Source organism: Danio rerio, chromosome 16 (genome assembly GCF_049306965.1).
Source record: "Danio rerio strain Tuebingen ecotype United States chromosome 16, GRCz12tu, whole genome shotgun sequence".
Classification (NCBI taxonomy): domain Eukaryota; kingdom Metazoa; phylum Chordata; class Actinopteri; order Cypriniformes; family Danionidae; genus Danio; species Danio rerio.
In genome coordinates this window covers 52,461,972-52,482,867 of record NC_133191.1, presented here as the reverse complement: position 1 = coordinate 52,482,867, position 20,896 = coordinate 52,461,972, and the positions used below count along the sequence as shown (strand labels likewise).

Genomic DNA, 20,896 nt, shown 5'->3' with positions numbered 1-20,896 from the left:
CCTTGCTCATTTAACAGCCGGTTCCTAAAAAAAACAGAGTACATCAAACCCATTTTCACAGAGTAGCTGTTTGTCTCTGAGCAATATCCCAAGCATGAATGCTGAAATCCAGCATAAAAATGTAATGTATATAGTGGAAGGCACATTATCATTTCAAAGGCTCCTGAATTGAAGACCTACGGGCTGCCAGTCGCAACGCCTGCACCAAAGTTCATGCAGAGGCAGTTTCTGTGGATCTTGTTAAAGACTTTTGCTGTTACGACTAACTGATTTCATTATGCTCGTTGTAAATTAATGGAGGTTTGTGTTAAAATTGGCACCAAAATAAAATGGCCTACGGTTTTAAGGTAAATGCCGCAGCACGTTTAAGCGAAACTATTACGGGTGTCAAGATTAAAGTGACATGTGAATATGAATAAAGACGTGTCAGGCCGTCGGCCACGTTACACTTGGATCTGTGCAGGTTGCATCAGATTTCTTTTTGCGCATTGTTTCTTTCTTATTATTACCAATCGTATATTTCTGTTGAGTGTTTGAGTGCAGTGGCATAGCAGACGGGCACATCATACACTCCAAAAAATGTGTATTTTTTGCTGTTTGTTCAAACGACTTATTTTAAATGAGCTGAAAGAAAACAATACTTAATTTTTTTTGGGACAACTTAATTGCTTTGATTGATTTTTAAATTAGATCAGATTAGGTTTAACTGTATTGTCATTACACATGTACAAAGCAACAAAATGCAGTTTAGATCTAACCACAAGTGCAATAGCAGCAAGTGCAGGAAATAGGTATAAGTTATAAAGTGCAGTTATAGAAAAACTATGATGATATTTACACAAGGATGTACTGTGAACATTATTTACAGGTTGTATTGGCTATGAACAAAGATTTACAATAGATGAATATGAGTACTGGTTAATATTATATATAAGAGGTATATGTGCAAATGTGCAAATATTAAATAGTGCAGTGATTATGGGTAGTATATGTTATGAGGAGAGTGTGGTTGTGTATGAGGGGGCAAAATAATCAGTGGGGGTCAAAGTTCAAAAGGGAGACAGCTCTGGGGAAAAAGGGTGAGCAGGGTGAGAGGAGTCCTTAAGAATACTGCGTGCTCGGCGCAGAAAGTGTTTCTTCCGGATCTCCTCAATGGCTCCCTGTGATGCATTGGGCAGTTTTCACCACCTGCTGCAATGCCTTACCGTACGTTCACACCGAAAGCGGCGAGAGCGTCCAAGGTCACTCTGGCCGCCCTGGCCACAACGCTCTCTGCCTTCAGCTCCTGCGGCGAGAGCGTCAAAACTCGCTACATTGATCTCATATTTAAAGGAGCCGTTGCAGCATATCAGTTACATTCCTGCATAAAACATGTTTCTAGCGTGAAAATGTTGCGCACTTCTTATCAAATTCATACAACAATGGAAGATCAAGTTGCGTGTGGCTTTGCTCTATTTATCCAATATGTGTCCATATGTCTGAAATATCCTGAAGCAGCAGTACTGTTTTGTACTGTCACATCGCGTGAGATTTCCGCTTTTTTAAGATAAATATATAACACTAATGAACATCAGTAACTAGCCAGTAACTTATTTAATGCATGTTCCTGTAGGAAAAAAAATTGTAAATAATTGGAAATCCGGCGACCGCAATAATCAAACCCTTGGGAACAACTGTGGTCGGAACCAAAGTTCACAGGTCTGTGTTCTCTGAACTGCTATCAAGCGATGGACGTCTTCATTCTGATTGCTTGCCGCCGAACCGCGTCATAGCTCATTACCATAAAGTTGACTTCATTTCAACTCTCCTCGACGCTCACGCCGGCGAAGACGCGCCGCACTGCTCCTTGCCGCTTATCGCCGCCTATCGCCGCCGGCTCTCATTGAAAATGAATGACTTCCGGCTACTTTGACGCTCTCGCCGCTTTCGGTGTGAACGTACGGTTACGCTCAGCAACAGAGAAGCTTCCATACCAGACTGTGACACAGTTGGTCAGGATGCTCTCTATTGTGCAGCAATAAAAGTTTACAAAGACGGCTAATGACAGCTGGTTCTTCTTAAGTTGCCTTAAGAAAGAAAGGCTCTGGTGAGCACTCTTGACCAGGCTGGAGGCGTTGGACAGGTCTTTTGAGATGTGGGTCCCCAGGAACTTGAAGGATAAGCAACTGTCAACTGCCAATCCATTCATGTGAATGGGATCATATGATCCTACTCGTCCCTTCCTGAAGTCCACAATGAGCTCCTTGGTCTTAGTGGTGTTAAGGAGCAAGCTATTGTCTGCACAACAAGTGGCCAGATGCTGTTTCCTCACCCTGTAGGCAGTCTCATCATTGTTGTCATATGCAAATTTGATGATTAGTTTTGGATCCATTCATGGGCCTGCAGTTGTAGGTAAAAAGGGTTCAATAGACTTAAATTTGTAAAAACTAATTCATTAACTTATTTAAAATGAGCTGAAACAGAAATTCTTGATATTATTTGGGACAACTTAATCGGTTTGTTTAATACACTTAAATTTGTAAAAACTAATTCATTAACTTATTTAAAATGAGCTGAAACAGAAATTCTTAATATTATTTGGGACAACTTAATCGGTTTGTTTAATTCACTTAAATTTGTAAAAAACTAATTTAACTCACGTAAAATTAGCTGAAACAACACAATTCTTAAAATTTTTTGGGACATCTAAATAGTTTTATGCAAATTAAACTTAAATGTAAATGGATATTTGTAAAAAACTAATAAGAACTTAAATAAAATGAGCTGATAGGACACAACTCTTGAGATTTCTTTGGGACAAAATTGTTTTATGTTCAATCCACCAAGTTCATTAGTGCATTCATTAATTTATTTTCCTTCGGCATAGTCTCTGATTATCAGGGGTTGCCACAGCGGAATGAACCGGCAACGGTTGCAGCATATGTTTCATGCAGCGGATGCCCTTTCAGCTGGAAATCAGTACTTGGAAACACCCAAGCGCTCTCACATTCACTCATACACTACGGCCCATTTTGTTTACCCAATTCACCTATAGCGCATGTCTTTGTACTGTGGGGGAAACCAATGCACCCAGAGGAAACCGACACCAACACAGGGAGAACATGCAAACTCCACACAGAAATGCCAACTGGCCCAGCTGAGACTTGAACCAGTGACCCTCTTGCTGTGAGGCGACAGTGCTAACCACTAAGCCACTGTGCTGCCTCAAATTTCAGTTTATTTGAATCATTAATTCCACCCTAAAAGTTTAAGTTTCATATCTGAATCGAAAAGTCTATGAGAGCAGCAGAAAGCATTGGCTATTTTTTGGACATGAGAGTTTCAATCAGTGTACTTTTGTGTCTTAAATGGAACAAAGAGCCAAAGACTGATTGTTTAAAATGACATTGAAATTCCTAACGCACTTAGAAAGTTAAGTGTTTAAACATGCTATAACACATTGTGTAATACATTCATAATCTTTTCTCTTAATGTTACCATACACAATGTTTAAAGAATTTCAATAATTTCATTGTTTAGCAATTTGGAAGCTTTTAGCCAAAAAAAAAAAATCAATATTTTTAAATTGATCAGTCACACAAGTGCTTTTGTACCCTTAAAGCGCATAGAGATGAATGCTTAAAGTACATGTTGTGAATGCAGTCATGACTAAAACCCATAAGTTGGATATATAGTACACTCACTGGCCACTTTATTAGGTACACCTGTCCAACTGCTCGTTAACCCATTTCTAATGAGTCAATCACATGGCAGCAACTCAATGCATTTAGGCATGTAGACATGGTCAAGACGATCTGCTGCAGTTCAAACCGAGCATATGAATGGAGAAGAAAGGTGATTTAAGTGATTTTGAATGTGGCATAGTTGTTGGTGCCAGATGAGCTGGTCTGAGTATTTCAGAAACTGCTGATCTACAGGGATTTTCACACACAACTATATCTAGATTTTACAGAGAATGACCTGGAAAAGAGAAAATATCCAGTGAGCAGCAGCTCTGTGGGCGCAAATGCCTTGTTGATGCCAGAGGTCAGAGGACTATGGCCAGGCTGGTTCAGGTTGACATTAACTCAGTTACTCAAATAACCACTCGCTACAACTGAGGTATGCAGAAGAGCATCTCTGAACACACAACACATCCAGTCTTGAGGCGGATGGGCTACAGCAGAAGGACCACACGAATAATAAATCCCCCCTGTCTTCAGTTCGCGCGATTATAACTCACCTTAGCCTTTACACTGCTTCCAAAAACCTGACCTCAGCCTTAAGATCGTGACAACCCCCCTTTTCTTAGCGCATTCATAAGCACACATTGGACAATAGAAGATTGTAAACAAGTTACCTGCATAGCGCCATGTCATTAAGTGTGAATCATCTCAGGCTGGTTTCTTGAACATGACAATGAGTTCATTGTGCTCAAATGGCCTCCACAGTCACCAGTACTCAATCCAATAGAGCACCTTTGGGGTGTAATCGAACGGGAGAGTCACATCATGGATGTGCAGCCACATGATGCTATCATGTCAATATGAACCAAAACCTCTGAGGAATATTTGCAGTACCTTGTTGAATCTATTCCACGAAGGATTAAGGCAGTTCTGAAGGCAAAAGGCGGTCCAACACGGAACTACTAAGGTGTACCTAATAAAGTGGCCGGTTAGTGTCCACTTTCATTTTCTTTCTCTGTCATTGTGTCCCCGTTCAGAGAACTTTAGGATCATTCGGATCATTAGATGGATTTTTTTCGTTCTTGTTTCACCAAAAAGAGTGATGGGAAATGCAGTTTGGTTGCACAATCATGCTGCTTCATTAACTGACTAAATGATGTGTTTTCGGCAAAGCTTTTAACAGTGCACACAATATGTAAATAATAAATTGTAGAGTCAACATTTGTAATTAAAACATAATTACGAGCAACATAACAGTTCACAGTTACAAAAAAGAAAATCCATTTTCGCCCCGATGCACTATTTCCAGCAAAGTTACAGTGTCTCCTGCAGTTACAAGGTGGTTTTCTATGGGAAGATGAAGTGTCCTCTGGCAAAGAATCTCATATATAACCGTTATCGATTTCTCCAATGCGCTCTATAAGTGTGTCACAGGTGTATGATTCAGCTGGAGATTGAACACACCTGGGATGCAATCACAACACATTGTTCTTGCATGCAGACCTGGGTTTATAAACTCTGCATCTTACTAATCATCATCATCATACTCATAATAATGATAATTACTCAATGCTGAATTCAGCGTGGATGAAGTGTTAAGATGGAAATGACAAGCTTTAGTTCAACAGGAGTTTAAACACTAACTCTCTGTCTCTGTCAAGACAAGCTTTTGTTGAAAGTTAACACGAAGCTGCACTCACAACCTCCACTCTTCTCCATTATGTGGGAGATTATAGAGTAGAAACGAGATATTGCATTTGACTGGATGGAGAGACCGAGATGGAAAAATACATAAGCAGAGGCAAAGGGTTTTACATATTTTGGTTGAAATATCTATTTTCATAAAAAAATAAATACAAAATTCTATTCATCTTTATTTCTGTAGCGCTTTTACAATTTAGATTGTCTCAGGCCCTGTTTACACTAGTGCGTTTTAGTTTGAAAACGCATAAGTTTTGCTACGGTTACGCCATCCGTCCACACTACGCCGGAGTTCTCGAGCGCCGAAAACGGAGCTTTTTAAAAACGCTGGAGAGGCCGTTTTCATTCTAAAACGCTGCTGCTCCGTCTCAGTGTGGATGGGGAAAGACGGAGACATCTGAAAACGGAGGCGGGGCTGCAAACGTTCGCCTATCTGATTGGGGCTTTTCCTCAATATTAAGTAGCCCACACACACAGTTCAGTCTCGCATCCTCTTCTTATAAGTTAAGACTTCGCAAGTTTGATCAAGGCTGCAGTCTACCCCTTCTCAGTTTGATATGGAAAACATACCGAGGACACGGGTAAATCTTCAAAGGGAACAGTGTACTTTATAACTTCATTCACATCACCTTGGCTACGTTGTTTCACTTTCTCAACAATAAAATGTAAACATGATTTAAGGAACTGCCTATTTTCTTTTTAATATTAGCAACTTAACAGACAGCAGAAATGTTGAGGCGTCGTGCTGCATATATGAGCGTCATCTTCACTGTGTGGATATTTATAACAAAACGGAGCCTATAACAACTGCCTCCTTTCAATTTCAGTGAAAATACGAAACGCACCCTCTCTTTTGCTGAAAATCAGTTTTAATAATCGATAATTATAAAAGTATAACATGCAATAAGTTTATACATTGTAGGAAATAAAGGCAAGCGATCAGTCAATGTACCTGGATTAATCATTAACTTATCTTTGCGCTTAACCAAAACATGTTACCCGTGAACAAGTAACTTAATAGATTCCAATGACCAAAGTCAGGGAATTGGCCTATGTCGTTAGATAAAGACAACAACATGAATGAAATATCACGTTTAGCAAATATAGGGATATTAGATCCAGCGGGACATGCGTGATGTGCAGCCCGACAAGCAGAGCTCTCATCTGGGTAGAAATGCTGGAGCACTTGCCCGAGAGTGTGTGTGTGTGGTCACGTGATGTGCGTTTTCAGCGTTTTGGTGTGGACGGAGAGCTGTTCAGAAACGCTGGGTAAAACGCGAGTGTGGACGCGGATCGTTTTCATTCTACAACGCCGTTTTAAAACTAAAACGCACTAGTGTAAACGGGGCCTCAAAGCAGCTTAACATGGAAGGTCTAGTCAATTAAAACTGTGCCAGTCCAGTTTTCAGAGATGAAGTTCAGATTAGTTCTGTTCAGTGTGGTTTAATCTTCACTGTTGATAGTGCAAACACTGAAGAGCAGATCCATCGATGCACAGCTCCACAATGCCTAAACCAAGCAAGCAATTATTGATATTTATTTATTTATTTATTTAGTTAGTTAGTTCGTTAGTTAGTTAGTTAGTTATTTAGCTATTCATTCATTCATTCATTCATTCATTCATTCATTCATTCATTCATTCATTCATTCATTTATTTACTCATTTATCCATTTATTTATTTTTTATAAGGCCAGAGTAACTTGGTAATGATTCAATACATTTTGCAACACTAAAGTGAACTCTGACTTTGATGAAATATTTATATATTTTTGTGATCTTTATTAGTAATAATATTACAATTTTTAGACCTCCTGCAAAGTTTGTATTTTCTAAGTGCTGTTTAACAGAGCAAAAAAAGTTTCACAGTATTTAGTATACCCAAATGAATGTTGGTTGAAAAATATAAAAACGTTAAAGAAAAATATTAAACAAAAATGTAATGAACAGTAAATGGCAATTTAAATATAAAACTGAGTTGAAATTTTAATTAATATTTACATTTTAATTAATATTTTTTTTAGCAATACATGGCCCACATGGAATCTGCACGCTCAGAAATCTGCAGATTTTAAGCCCATCATTGATTCCATTTATATTCTTGTGAAAATGTTTGCAAATTTACATTTATTCAGTTTTTAAATCAATTTCAGTAGAATTATTGATTAATATGAAAATGTTCAAATGATCTATTTACAATACAGTTTGCAATATTTTCTTTTTTTTATTAGATGTATTATGTGAGACTTGCTTTGTTTAACAAATAATTGGATCTAATTGGATTTGCGTTGTAAACATTAAATATAAGCAGAAAAAGATATTATTTTTATTTTATTTTATTTTTTGTTAGGATACTCCCAAAATCATTCTGCATAAATTCACCATTTTTTTTGTTTTTTGTTTTTTTTGTCTTCTATAACATTTATTTAATGTTTATTATTATTTGTTTACGTTACATAAAAAAAGACAAAACAAAATTATATTTCAAAAAGTATAGATAGTATCAACTTAAGCGCATGCAATGAGAAAAAAAAACAAACAAAAAATTTACTTACTAACAAATAAAAAGGTAAATAATAATGTGGCTTAACAAAAACTGCAATTGTACAATTACACAATACACTCTACTTTGCACTTTGGAAAGAAAAAGAATCAATTTGCTGGAACAAGGACTTGATCTATAGTTGACAATAAAACATGTTCTTATATATATTTCCTAAATGGCTCTCAAATTTTCTTAAACTGGTTAGATGAACCTCTAGACAGTCAATTTTTTTCCAATTTTACGAAGAAGAGGACATCACAGATCCACTGTGTTGGGGTTGGAGGTTTCTGATCCTTCTACCTAATCAATATTAGTCGTTTGGCCAGGAGGACAATAAAAGCTATGCAATCCACTATTTTTTTCTGCGCAGAAATCACAAAAAATGTCCGCAAATTCTGGCTGTCCCTAGCATTAACTAATTTGAATTAAAATGTATTGACTTTTATATTTAATTTAATTTAATTTAATTTAATTTTATTTTATTAGTTTGTTTGTTTGTTTGTTCATTCAATTGTTAAATGTTGCAAACATGTATAGTAAAAAAAAACAAACAAATGAGAATTCCAGCACTTGTTATAAAGAACAAAATTTATTGAAATAAAATAAATGCCAATGTGTTAAATATTTATAAATGTTGTTTTGTGCCCTGAGAAAGGCTTGTAAGGCTTGCTTTTTTTTTTTTTTTTAAGTATATTTACATTTTGTCCACGCACCTTGTGTGGTAGTTGAGTGCTTCAGATCTTCCCTTACCAAATGTTGCATGCAACCAGCAGTGTGTTTTAATGAAGCAAATGGATTTCATGTTGGCTTCCAGCTGTTTCTTTTTATTTTAATTTAGCCTAGAAACGCTACAGGCTTGCAATGCTAATATGTCATATTCGGTTTTCCTGTTAATGCATATTCATAATCTGAGGCAGTGTTTATACAGTGGCTCAAAGTATTACGACTAAGTAATTCTTAACATGTCTGAAAGTCATTTCAGTAGATTTTTGCCTTCTCAGAACTAACATTACTTCATTTTAGTGCAGAGAATATCAATCAGCAGTGGATGTGTAAAGTCACAGAAGTGTAAAATGATGCACTTCACTGCAATTCGAGCCCAGTGTCAAATCATACAGGGCTGGTATATTTAAATGATAATGTAACCGAATTCAACAGGGTGGGAGTTTATTCTGGAATATTCCTGGAGGAGTGTTAAACTTTCAGTCTGATGAAAGAACAAAAGCGACAGTTCATCCTTCAGAATAAAAGATAATGAGAATGTTGAAAAAGCAACATTAATCCCTCATAGTGTGATGTTTCGGCTTTAATGAGAGCGGATAAGGGATGTACCGATCTATTATCCTGTAGCTTTCATGTAGCCTTCACATCACATCAGCCTACATTACATGCAGAAAGGCCTTCAACTCATTGCCTCATCTGGTCTCAGTGTAGTTTAAGACAGACAGACACGCACACACACTTTGTCTAATCCACAAAAAGCTTTCTTGGTCTGGCAAACTTTGAATCTGATTGGCTCAGCTCTCTGTTTACAATATTTCAATTTGCAGTATAAATGAATGCAATTATGTGCACCTTTGCTGCTTTAAAACAGTAATTGTTGTGAAAGCACTACACAAATAAACTGGAATTGAATTTCCTGATGAGACCTGTAACTTTTCTTTTCCTAATTGTTACAAAGAAATATGAGTATTTACTAGTACTGTATATTAATATGTTTTTGAAATAATAAATTATTTATTTATTTATTTGCATACATATGCATTTTCTGTTTGTTTAAATAATTTTATTATTTATGCACAATTATGTGCATAATTTAAAATTAGTAGATTTTTTTTTATCAAATACATTATTTTATTGTATTCTATTTTATATTATTTAAATGCATTTTTATTTTCTTATATTTGCATATCTGTGCATATTCTGAATTTTTACATTTATTTTATGTTAACTAATGTCCTATAATTTAAAATAACTGGGATTTTTAAATGCATTAATTCGTTCGTTCGTTCATTAATTCATTCATTCATCATTCATTTTATTTTAATGTATTTTTCTTTTCTTAAGTATTCAAATTGTAACTTTTTGCTAAGATACATTGGTTAGTTTTTAAATTATTTTAATGTAAATAAGTGGATTTTTTTAAATGCATTCATTCAGTCATTCATTCATTTCTTCAATCATTAATTTATTAATGTATTTATTCATTTATTTTATTTCAATGTATTTTTCTTTTCTTAATTAATTAAATAATTGAACTTTTTACTAAGACACATTGGAATATTAATTTAAACATAATAAATTATTATTATTATTATTATTTTGCATATACATGCATTTTATGTTTATTATTGTTTTTATGTTTATTATTTATTTATTTTTTATTTATTTTGATTAATTCATTTACATTTTTGTACATATCTATTTCAAAATATTTACTTTCAATATGTTTATAACTTGTCAACGTAAAATCATTTAAATGAAAAACACATTTTAATTCATTTTAAATAAATTGAGTCTTTTCATTAAAAGAAATGTTTGTTTGTTTTCAAAAATATTTAACAATAATTTAGTTTTAAAAACTTAAAAAATCTTTAATGTACTTAGGATGTTTAATAAAAAATGTTACGTTATTCATAATAATGTCTGTAAGAATACCAAAATTAGTTTTAATACATTATAATACATTATCATTTTGAATTTGACTAATTGTAATTAAACATAAGGTAAGGTATAATTAACTGGCATATAGTAAGATCAGATAAAAATGTTTGTATCAGTGGTAGATATTTCAATAAATTTTCATTTTTAATTACATAATTTATCCTTATATTTTTAGACCTAATCTATTTTTTTATGAAATAAACTATTTCAGATCACTTTCCTAAATTAAGTGACTTTATACTTTTTTTGATATTAAATGAATAAATAAATACATTAATTGATTAATAAATACATTAAATATATTAATTAATTAAATAAATATATTTATTTATTTATATATTTTATGTATTTATATTTGTATTTATTTTTAAATTGTATTATTTTTTTACATATTTAATAATTAATTAATTAAATGTGTAACATAATACAATTTAAAAATAAATACAATAAATAAAAATATAAATACATAATACAATCATTAAAATGTTTAATAAATAAATAAATAAATAAATAAATAAATAAAGCTAAATAATCTAACTTTACCAAAATTTTAACTGTAATTTGCAGGTTCTTAAATTAAGTAATTTTATGTATTCCCTTCTGTCAAAGTGGATAAATCTTAACTCAAATAAGCTGCCACATAAACTCTACTTTCCGCTGTTTAGTCAGAAATTTTATTTACATGTGACTGCGCTCTGCATTTCAGACATGTTACAGTAGTTGCATGTTAAAGCGCTGTGAGCTCTGGACCCTCATGCGGCTGAAGCTCATTCGTTATTTTCTCCTTGCATGAGCTGTCGAGAGAGTCCTGTGATAAAGCATGAGTTTGCCTAAAATAGCTTTTTAGGGCAGAAATGCTGACATATAAGGCAATTTGCAGCTTAGGGAACATGGACTGCCAGCACACATTAATAGATATGAAGCTGAAGCTTTCAGAAAATGTTGGTAATGGATGTTTCGCTGCTTTGAAGCATCTGAACACGCAAAAGCACCTGCCGTCGGCTGGATGCGTAATGAATGAGACGTGCGCTGCTACATGTGCATTTACAATTATAATCCCATATTCAGAATGTCATTTGCAAATTGTGAATCAGATCTCCCTCTAGATGTGTATGAGATTGAATAAGCGAACTCTTGTATGAGCGAGTTATATCTGTTCATTAGGTTTAAACTGTAGTAGACTGTAAAAAAAATATTGCTGCCTTCGTTTTTTTTAGTTGAATCAAATTAGCTTTTCTAGTCATTTCAACTTTTGTCAATCAAACTGACTCAAAATATTATATAATAATATATAAAAACTTTGTATAACTTTAAAGAATTACTATTTAAAATTCGTTAAAATAACATAGTTTTAACATAAAATAACATTTCAGAATGGAAAACAGAATACAACTTCCTAAAGCAGGCGGGGTTCCCAAACATTTAAGCCTGCGACCCCCAAAATGACAATGCCAGTGATTCGCAACCCCTAATATTTTCTGAGGTGGTTATAAATACAGAAGCCTTGCATGCAATGGCACACACACACACACACACACCAATAGACCCAAGTCTATTCTTCGTTTAATTTTTTAATGTATGTGAGTGCTGTAAATGGGCCAGAAAGTTTACCCTGGTGTTATAAAATCAATCTGCTGCATCTGACGCTACTGCTGTGTCTTTAATATTATGTAATTACCCCAGGGGTCACAATCCAATACAACTAGTAACTATAAGCTACGATAGTAACTATACAGTATATAGCTGTGTTTTTCAACTTGTGGGAAAATTTTCAGTGGTTGTAGAGTGTGTGGTCAAAAAAACAACAAAAGTTAAATTTTTTACTTATTTTGCTTATACCGGACTTTTATTTTGAAATGCGTGCGCAACAACTCTACCATTTGACATGTGAAATTTCATTTAATTACAGCAACAAATATGTCGAAGCGCAAGTACGACCCCGAATATGTAAAGTATGGATTTACATATTTTGACAGCAAAAGTCAATAAATGTTTGTAATCAACAAACTCTTTGTTACAACGGAACTTGCGAACTTAGTTAGCTAACGATTGTTTTGGGAATCGCAGCCTAGTATGTTTCCTAATTACTTAATTTTCACTTAATAATTTTAATAAATTAATAATAATTATTTTTACTTAATAATCTGCTGGCTCTTTCAGAATGACAATAAATGTCATGTAAAATGTTATTCAAACTCACATTGGTAGCATTTAACAGTGAATAAAGCACATAATCAGTACCTGAGGTGATCTTTGTCATAGTAGTTTAGGCTGTAGTTCAGCCCGGACATTGCAGATATAGAAACTGTTTATAAAATTCTGACAAATGGTTAGGACAATTTTTATTTTTTTTTACATGAAAAATATATCTTTGTGCATCACCATTGCAGATTGATGGACAAAACATTATTTTAACATGAATCAGATATCTTTTAAATTGCACTAAAACCACTAAGTGAAGTTTATTTATAAACTAATTTCGAGAGGAGCACGCGCTGATGATTGATAGCACCTGGTCCACATTAGCTAACACTGTTATCTTCGTCTTGAAGAATCCCCTCTTCCACCCCTACTCCTCTCATGTCCTTGTCTGGGCAGCACGGAGGCCTAGTGGTTAGCACCACGGCCGCACAGCAAGAATGTCACCGGCTCGGACACTACCTGGCCAGGTCGGCGTTTCTGTGTGGAGTTTGCATGTTCTCCTCGTGTTTGCATGGGTTTTCACTGGGCTCTCCCGGTTTACTCCCACAGACCAAAAACATTTAACATAAGTAAATTGACGAATCTAAACTGAGAGCATACTTCCAACATTATCAAGCAGGGGAGTTCTCGAGACCTACCTGAACTCGGACTCCTCTCTCGCCCTGCAACGGGGGGGAACCCCGGGCTTGAGGATCTCACGAGTTCAGGGCTCTCTCCCAGGAGAGCATTCCAAATACGCTCCATAATCAATCATCAGCTAAGGGTGAACTCTTGAAACATTTATTAAACATCATGTTGAGCATAAGTTATCATTCATCTTTTTCTCAAAAAATTACATTTGTTGTTTGTTCAAACTATATGTTTGCTAATTACTTAATTGTAAAGATCTGATGTAAATTATCTGCTGTCTCTTTTAGTATATGGCAATAAATATAATGTCAAATGCTATCCAAACTCACATTTGTAGAATTTAACAGTGAATAAAGACTATAATCCTTCAATCTATCAAAACCATGCAATGATGCTTATTTCTTCAGTGTTTCCACCCTTCATAACTTTCATACCACTCCATAAATCTAGATCCGCCCCTGTTTTAACTCTGTAGGTGTATTGACCCCATTAAACCCCATTTACTTACATTGCGCTGGTGTAGTAAAGAAATTAAAATATAACTTGGATTTGGAGCAACATCAGGATAAAATATAGCTGCAAGCAGCAATTACGAAGCCAAGCACAACAGAGGCAAAATGATGAGCAAGCATGGAGAAGATCACACCAACTGCAATGATGAATAATTGAAGTGAAGTTTTTAAACTAATTTCGAGAGGAGCATGTGATATAATTGACAGCAGCTGGCCACCTATCTACACTCATTAGTTAGCCAATCAGATCTATCCTAACCCACTATAAGTAGCCTAGCTAGACATTACTCCCTTATCTTCGTTTTCCGAAGAAACCCCCCTTCCACCCCTTTTTAAGAAGTGCTGTATTATAATTCCTCTTAAAATAATTGTAATCACATGTTACTGATTTGATGTGTTGTGGTCAGTATGATGATGATACACATTAAGTTTTATTTTTATACAAACATGCTCAAATACGAAATTTAAAGGGATAGTTCACCCAAAAATGATTAGTTATTGAACACAAAACAAGATCTTCTAAAGAATGTTTGAAAAAAAACAAACAGCCACTGGCATCCAATAACTAAAGAAAGAAGAAAGAAACTCATACTGGTTTTAAATAAGTGGATTAAAAGTTTCATTTTTAAAATGTTCACTTTTCTGTGAACTTTTAAAATAAAATAAAACTGCTTTATTGGCAATGATGGCTACATGAAGAACCTTTAGCATGCATAGAAACTTTCAGAAGGTTCCAAAGGCAAAAGGTTCTTTAGAATATTGAAACGCTCATAGTATTACATTGTAGGCTTGGGCGGTAATACGGTAAAATGGTATACCGTGGGATCTAAAAATAGCAAAGGTTTCAGTTTCAATATCATCATAAAAAAAATGCACTTAAACAGGAAAAAAGTATTAAATAACAAGTGAAGTTTCATAAATTAATTTCGAGAGGAGCTCGTGATATGATTGTGCACCGCTGGCCCCTCATCCGTAATCAGTAATAATCCAATCAGAATGATCCTAGCTTAATTTAAATGGACCACTTTCTCCTTATTGCTCTATCTTTGTTTTGGAAGAATCCCCCCTTCCACCCCAACTCCTCCTTTTTCTCCCCTTCTAAAGAGGGAGCGATCGAGACCTACCTGATCTCGGATCTTCTGATATGCTTCTAGACCGGGCGGGAGCCCTGGGCTCAAATATCTCCGAGCTCAGGGTTCTCTACCGGGACAGCATGCCAAACCTGCTATAAATGCCAAGCATATCTAAGTGGGAACTCTTGAAATGTTATTTATTTAATGCCTACAAATGCGCGATTGTCATCACGGGACAGTGTGGAGGAGAGAGAGAGAGAGAGGTGAGATAAGATGGCGAGTCGTGCACCAAGTGACCTGCAGTTTGGCAGTATGTCCAGTTTCGACTGAACAAGAAGGGAGACATGATAAATACGAACTAGAGGACTGCATTCCCGCTGCTGTACCGCAGGAGCCGCGTTTTTTACATGTAAAGAGTAATAAAAATGTAGTTTTTTTATGTTGTCTCCACATTCCCTCTAAAATTATTAGCTGGTTTCTAGTATTCATTCAATTAACTTTGTGAGCGCACAAACAATAAACACTCTTTTTGCCCTCCCTTATTTTGGACACTGCGAGAATCAGCTTCGCTCCCGTGGTGCACGACAAAATGAAAAATTCTGTGCGACTGCCACAAGGGGACGTATTCTGACAGTCATGTCCATATGTCCTGTGCAGTGGAAAGGCGGCTTTAAGGGCCAAAAATGAAAAAATAAAAATAAAAACATGAGCATTTATAGGACGTTAGTGGTGCTAGAAGGTTTGAAATAGTAACAATAAAAAAGTTGGTAGTCATTGTTGAAACTCTCTTCAATCTGTGTGTAAAAAAAGTATAACTTTTCTGCAAGCAGTTCTATGGGTATTTGTATGATTCATGAGTTGAAGATTTGGAAAAAAAAAATGAACCTGTACACTTTTGATGTTTGGCCCCTGATAAATAATTACAGAATAAATCATAAATATGAGTTTCACCAAAGCGATTGGATCTTCAGAAGACTTGAAAAAGGACTTGCATCGATGTTCGTGTTCAAATATGTGTTTGATGTATATTATAAAAAGATTCAGAGTTTCTGCTTTTGTGTTGCATGAAAAAAGAAAACAATCACATATGGATTTTTAATGAGGTGAATGAATGATTAATAATCTCTTTAAACTACCGTACACTGATAGCAAAAAAAATGTTGCATATATGCATTAGCTGATGTCCTGTTGATGTGCGTTTTAAGTAAAAACCCTTGATTAGATATAGTAAGTGCATCTCGGTGAAGTGTTTTCATAAGACGCGTTCCTCTCATCCCGCATGAAGCTAATTAGATTAATTATCTGACACTGTCTCTGTTTTCAAGCTAGACTTGGGCTGCATAATTAAGTGTTGATTTTAGTTTTTTGTTGTTTTCAAAAAATAAATGCTTACAAACTCATATAATACTCATTAAAACAATCATTCTGTTCCTCAGAACATAACCAGCAATTAGCACGATCAATCTGATGAACAATAATTGCTCTTATCGTTGTTTATTGTTTTGTTGGCAGACAACAGTCCAATCCAGTACTGGTGGAGAAAAAAAAACGACATTTATTTCGGGGAGCTTTGCCCTCACTCTGATGCTCATTATCTGTCATAATCGTAATGTCAATGATTCAGCCTCACAAAGCAGACCTTTTGACTCACAGCGCACAGTTGGATGACCCTTTCTGACCTTTTGTCAAGTCAAATCAAGTCAGTATTGCTTCAGAGCAGCTTCACCGAAAATCATGGCTTCTGTTTGGTGAACATTACACATCATGTTTGTTCCTTTATCAATGTTACTCTCTGGAATGCTTGATTTTTGATTGGTCCATGCCAACTTGCTACTATAAGAATCAGCAACCTTACAAACTTTGATTTGAAGTAAAGTATTTCAAAATCAGACTAAAGGGCAGAAATGAACATTACCTTCAATTCTCCCTTATGTGTCTTTCTACTGTTGAATGCAAACTTATATATATATATATATATATATATTTATATATATATATATATATATATATATATATATATATATATATATATATATATATATATATATATATATATATATATATATATATATATATATATATATATATATATATATATATATATATATATATATATATATTGAATAATGCTTGTTATTGGCACCTATCAAATTCTATGGTTGGAAAAAAATACTATTGCTGCATCCAAATTATCCAAATTTGCTTACTTATACTGCGTCCTAAAGGTATGTACTTTTTTGTGCGCACCGTTTAATGACGCTTTCAAACCTTTTGTCAAGTCAAATTGGTGGTGAATATTACACATTATGTTTGTTTCCTTTGCAATATTACTCTCTGGAATGTTTGATTGGTCCAAACCAATTGGCTACTTTGAAAATTGCAACATTACAAACTTTGATTTGAATAATGCTTGTTGTTGACACCCATCAAATTCTATAGTTGGAAAACTATACTTTCATATATACTATTGCTGCATCCAAATTTGCCTACTTGTATTACATTCTAAATGTTTGCACTTTTTGTATGCACAGTTTGATGACCCTTTGCAACCTTTTGTCAAGTCAAATTGGTAGTGAATATTAAACACTGTTTGTTTCTAACATAATACTAAAATATTAAAATACTAAAATATTAAACACGGTTTGTTTTGTCTCCAGAATGAATGGTTTTGGTTGGTCCAAACATTTACTATGAGAATCACAACATCACAAACTTTTATTTGAAGCAAAGTATAAAAATCCGACAAACTGGCTAAGGGTTAGTTCACTTCAAAAAGGAAGACAATATTGCACCCAGCAAATTTTATATTTGGATAATTTGCCTACTTATACTAAGTATTTTGTGATTCATGTTTTAATTTAATTACATTTCTCATTATTTATTATGCTTTTGAATTGTATTATGAGACTGATCTTTCTTCCAACAACTTTTAACCATGAAAAGTTTGAAAAAAGTGACTTTTATGAACATTTATAATAGTTTAGAGTTAAATATTGTCTGGATTGGTGTTGTATATTGTGCTACAAAATCCTTGTAAGTGCTTTTTCTGATATTTTACAGACTTATGTTTTCTATATATTGTTTCCTAAATATTATTTATCAATATTATTTAAACTCAGTCTTATGGTGATGTTGTTGATGAAATTGCCTTTTTTCTATAGTTTTTTTTTTTTTTTTTTTTAACAATATGATAGTTGGGTACATATAAAAAGGTTTGTGTACACTTTATAAATATGTAAATATACATTATATGCTAAATTAACTGCAAAAATCAATATTTCATATCTAATTATGTAAGTAGCCATGAAATAAGCCAGATTATATATTTCCACACAGATGTTAAAGAAAAAGAAACCGGTCATTAGCTGATCTTTTCTCCACATGAATCTCTTAAAAATGCCTTATAGCTTAAATGCGTGTTTGTTTGTCCAACAGCTGAGGATACATGTGGTGGGACGTTTCGTGGGGCCAGCGGCACCATCTCCAGTCCAGACTTTCAGAAGGACTATCAGAGCAGTGGTGAATGTACGTGGACCATCCTGGCTGATCCAGGAGACACCATCTCTCTGGTCTTCACTGAGTTCCAGATGGACAGCAAACTGGACTCTTTAGAAGTGGAGGGATCAGATCCACCTACCATATGGTGAGTAAGAGACTGGGCTTTGTTATGGGCAGAGATGTGTATTAAAAGAAAGTTGCGACAACTCCATTGACTACAATGGAACACTTTTGAACAGCAATGGCATCTCATGGAGCCTCTCAGTAGTTCCTGGAAGGTAGCACTTATGATGATGATACACAGGTCCACTTTTTGAGCAATGTTTCGAGGCAATTTTGCAAAGCAATGGTGATTGGTTACCTTTTATTAAGGATGGGAAAAAATATTGTATCTGTAACCCATTGTCCTGATTAATTACCTCGTGTCTCATCTGGTTGCCCATCTATGCAACATAGGCTCATTCTGAAAACGCAGCCCTATATAAATTTCTGGAGATCATAAATTATATAGCCAGAAGTACGTATGGCTGCGTTTCCTCTCTTAAAGGAACCCTACAGGGCGGAATGATGCTGTTAGTTTTCGCGCTTACGAGCTGACCACTTATCTTCATATGGACAGCTTTTAGACTGTTACTAGTTTGTCCAGTTTTCAATGTAGCAGCATGCTGATACGCTAGCTTTTATGAGGAGACAGTTTTTTTTCCACTTTCGATTTTGATTTGGACTAGATGAGCCTGTCCGACTGTCAGTGAATGGGATATGAAAATGTCCTTTACCTCAAAACTCTATGCATCATAACAAAAAAAGAAAACACACTGTACAGTTGAAGTGTAGCATGCATACATAAAGTTGTTTACGCAGTGACGTTACTTTGAATGAGTCCGATTTACTACACATTAAAAGGCAACTATGTTTCACGGAAGACAAAGTTAAGATGCTCTTCTTTTATCCCACGTGGATGCTATGAGTATAAACAAGTGACGAAAAAGAGACCAAGATCTCGAGTATGATGAAAATGAATGAATGAATGACAGCTTTTCAAATTGTCTGAGTGACATTCCCTTTTTGCCCAGTAGGCCCACCTTTTGTTTTATTTGCTAATTTAAGGTATTTTTAAAAAAGATAAATACAATGTATAAAACTATACATTATTTACACTATATAACTTCATAATACCTATACATCTGATAAGCTTTATTTTTTATTAATGGACAATGCACATATAGTAAAGTTTCACAACGTTTTACACTACATTATTTGAATTTAACAAGCTTAGTTTGCAATGTTTACATTGTTCTACTTTAAATTTAAATCCCAAATATTTGAAATGACAATAGATAGTTAAAATTTAATTAATTTCAGTTTTAATGTTATTGATTAATGCACTTACTTGACAGATTTCATTAATTCATTTTCTTTCTGCATTTTTCCTGGTTTATCACAGTGGAATGAACCGTCACTTACTTGACAAATTTATAATTTTAGGTTGTTTGTGTAATGTGTTTTATTATTGGTAAAATAATTTCAAATTCATTTCTTAGTGATTTCCAACTAATTACACTGTCTTGTGCCAATAGGTGGATTTAGAGGTTTTTGCAAAAAAAGCACTGGTGGATTTAGCTTGAAGAAAATTTACCTTGTTAAAAACCAAAGAATTGTCTAAAGTGACATTTATGAAAAACAGATATATTATTTACCATATATAGTAATAACCTTTTCATTACATATGAAATAAAACTCTGAACCTAATCAGAGGAGCCTGATAGAAAATGCTCATTTACAAGAAAAGAGGTCTGATATGCGTATATATATATAAATATATATATATATATATATATATATATATATATGTGTGTGTGTGTGTGTGTGTGTGTGTGTGTGTGTGTGTGTGTGTGTGTGTGTATGTATACACACAGTTAAATTCAGAATTATTAGCCCCCCCTGTTTATTTTTCCCCAACTTGACCACATTTCTAAACATAATAGTTTTAATAACTTAAATCTAATAACTGATTTATTTATCTTTGCCATGATGACAGTAAATTATATTTGACTAGATATTTTTCAAGACACTTCTATACAGCTTAAAGTGACATTTAAAGGCTTAAGGTCTCTGGGTAAACGCTGGAACAGCTGGCACCCGTCACAATACCGACCGCAACAGAGAAATACTGTATACTGTAATAGACTGTAGGGAGATATCTCGGAAGATGGATGGCATTTCATGTCACGTTTAGCCTTATAATCTTAAAATGTAAGCAAAATAAGCTGTTTTGTCATCACTTTATACAATACGCTAGTGAGTCATTCAAATACTAGCTCTAACGTGACATTGGTGAATTAGTAACGGCTTCTGCTGTTCTGACATCAGTTGCAGATGTGAATGAATGGCGGAAGAAAGTAGTTCCT

General features: G+C 34.4%; 1 protein-coding gene across 3 annotated transcripts in view; it reads left to right on the top strand.

Moving 5' to 3' along the window:
- csmd3a (CUB and Sushi multiple domains 3a) overlaps window positions 1-20,896 on the top strand; it is a 598,216-nt gene that overhangs the window by 131,316 nt on the left and 446,004 nt on the right. For all 3 annotated transcript variants that reach the window (XM_068214255.2, XM_068214256.2, XM_021467030.3), the window contains exon 5: window positions 18,426-18,633. In XM_068214255.2, the coding sequence (XP_068070356.1) occupies window positions 18,426-18,633 (208 nt within the window). The remainder of the gene's footprint in view (window positions 1-18,425; window positions 18,634-20,896) is intronic.